The sequence below is a fragment of the Epinephelus moara genome, chromosome 21, assembly GCF_006386435.1.
Source record: "Epinephelus moara isolate mb chromosome 21, YSFRI_EMoa_1.0, whole genome shotgun sequence".
Taxonomy (NCBI): Eukaryota; Metazoa; Chordata; class Actinopteri; order Perciformes; family Serranidae; genus Epinephelus; species Epinephelus moara.
In genome coordinates, this window is record NC_065526.1 from 551,277 (window position 1) to 553,653 (window position 2,377).

The following is a 2,377-nucleotide window of genomic DNA, read 5'->3' on the forward strand; positions in this document are numbered from 1 at the left end:
TGGTCCGAGCACAGAACCTTGCGGAACTCCAAAACAAACTTTAGTACGTAAGGACGATTCATTATGAACGTGAACAAACTGAAAACGATCAGATAAATAAGATTTAAACCAGCTCAGTGCAGAACCTTTTAGGCCAATTAAGTGATCCAGTCTCTGTAGCAGGAGTACTACGCTTCTCACGGACAGTTACCCAACCTCCCGGCTGAATGGGTGTTACCGGGGGACCGCTAGCGGAGGCTATGCTAAGTGGCTCCACGCTGGCTACAGGGGGCTGGCTAACTACCGCAGCTACCGAGTGGTCTTCCATGGTGCGGAGCTGCGCTTCTAATTCACTAAGCCTCGCCTCCAACGCAGCAAATAAACTACACTTGTTACAATTACCACTGTTGCTAAAGGAGGCAGAGGCATAACTGAACATCTGGCACACCGAGCAAGAAAGAGCAGGAGAAGCCATCGCTAACTATTAAGATAGACCCTGAACATCAGACCCTGAACATCAGACTCTGAACATCAGACTCTGAGCAGGACCTACATTTAGCATGAGAACCAGCAGACGCAGAGACAGACTGTGTCCCTGTGGTGGAAACAGGACTAAAGACCAGCAGCAACATCACACAGATACGACCTCTGCTGTGACATCAGGTGGCCGCTGATACAAACAGACATTGTCTCACCTTTCTGAGGTAGTTTGGGCAGAACTCTGGGTCCCAGTGTGGACTTGGTGTTACTGGAGGTGGCGCTGGACAAGGTGAGGAGAGGTCAGAGGTCATCTTCACCATAGGACTTGTATCTGAGTGTATTCCACTCTGAGGATAGAAAGTATAAATACCTCTGCTGCTGCTGGATTCTCTCAAACTTGTTGGCAGGTGACGTCCTGTTTCCCAGTGGGGGGGTCAGCTCACTTCCTGGTTGGACGCAATGTGCTCAGAGGTCAGAGGTCAGATGGGTTTTGGGTTGTGCGGTGCTACAGAGGCAGTCTTACCTTTACCTGCGACTCCCTGCAGGACTGGGCTGGGAGGGTCAGACAGGGTGCGCTTGTGTCCAGGTGGAGGGGGAGGGGGTCTCTTCTTCAGGGTGGAGCTTCCTCCTCCTCCACTGATGTGGGACGTGAGGGGCAGGGAGGTGGGCGGGCCGGTGACAGGGCCTGGGGGAGGAACCAACAGTACAGATAACATGACACTGAATGGTTCTTTGGTTCACAGTGAGGAGGAGGAAGTGCTCACTAACATCAAGGGATGCTGGAACACAAACCCAAAAAACATCAATGCCTCCTCCTCCCCTTATCTCTCCCCTGGCTCCTCCCCCCTTATTTGGGACCACCTTGTCTTACCTCTGCCATGGCTTCTGGCAGCAGGTGAAGGTCCCGAGGTGTCAGGCCCTGGGGACGGAGGCGTGTCAGCAGAGGTGCTGTAGACGGGGTCGGTGAACGCCCCGTAGGAGAGACGCTGCTTGTCCCTGTGAGGAGGAACAAAGGAAGCTGGCAGAGAGAGCTTCTCCTGCGAGGACAGACTGGAGGATGGACAGAAACTCTGAGGACGGAGGGAGCGCTCCTTCTTCACTGGACTGGGCTGCAGGAGGAGGAGCACCAGAACATGAAGCAGGAGGTCATAAACAACAGACCATCAGTCATTTGTCAGTTTGCTTGGTGTTACCTTATTGTCCAGTTCATCGTCGCTCTCGTCCAGTTCGTCCAGTCGGAGGCTCCAGTCGTATTCAACGTGAACGTGAGGGTTAAACCTGCCGGACACTGCCTCCACCAGCTGGGAGACAGACAGGAAGTGTTCATCTTCCACTCAGTGACACAACAGCTTCATATCAGTGGCTCTAAAATACATCTTCACCGTTAGAATCTACAGCAGACTCCGCCCACTCCTTCACCAAGGTCTTTCTCTATTGGTCAAATCAGCCCCCTCCCAGAGTCACCAATTCAGTATCTGACCAAATGTCTCCCCTTCTGTTCCTGAGATATGACGTGAAAACATGATGATGTCACAGTCAAGCTGACCTTCGACCTTTTGACCTTCATTATTTTATCCTGTTAGATATTTGTGTCAAGTTTGGTCAGAATTAGTGAATGAATTCTTCAGTTATGGACAAAAACATGTTTTTTGAGGTCACACTGACCTTTGACCTTAATTAATTAATATATTTTCTGTAACTGCTAATCCTGTTAGGGGTCGCAGGGGGTGGAGCCTATCCCAGCTGACACTGGGTGAGAGGCGGGGTTCACCTTGGACAGGTCACCAGACTATCACAGGGCTGACACATAGAGACAGACAACCATTCACACTCACATTCACACCTACGGACAATTTAGAGTCACCAATTAACCTGCATGTCTTTGGACTGTGGGAGGAAGCTGGAGCACCTGGAGGAA

The 2,377-nt window shown here is 51.2% G+C and overlaps 1 protein-coding gene across 1 annotated transcript in view; it reads right to left on the reverse strand.

The window, feature by feature from the left end:
• asap1a (ArfGAP with SH3 domain, ankyrin repeat and PH domain 1a) overlaps positions 1-2,377 on the reverse strand; it is a 24,620-nt gene that overhangs the window by 13,508 nt on the left and 8,735 nt on the right. The window contains exons 11-15 of the mRNA XM_050075059.1: positions 1,653-1,760; positions 1,331-1,568; positions 983-1,144; positions 830-905; positions 675-739 (exon numbers count right to left, since the gene is read on the reverse strand). Coding sequence (XP_049931016.1) covers positions 675-739; positions 830-905; positions 983-1,144; positions 1,331-1,568; positions 1,653-1,760 — 649 coding nt within the window. The remainder of the gene's footprint in view (positions 1-674; positions 740-829; positions 906-982; positions 1,145-1,330; positions 1,569-1,652; positions 1,761-2,377) is intronic.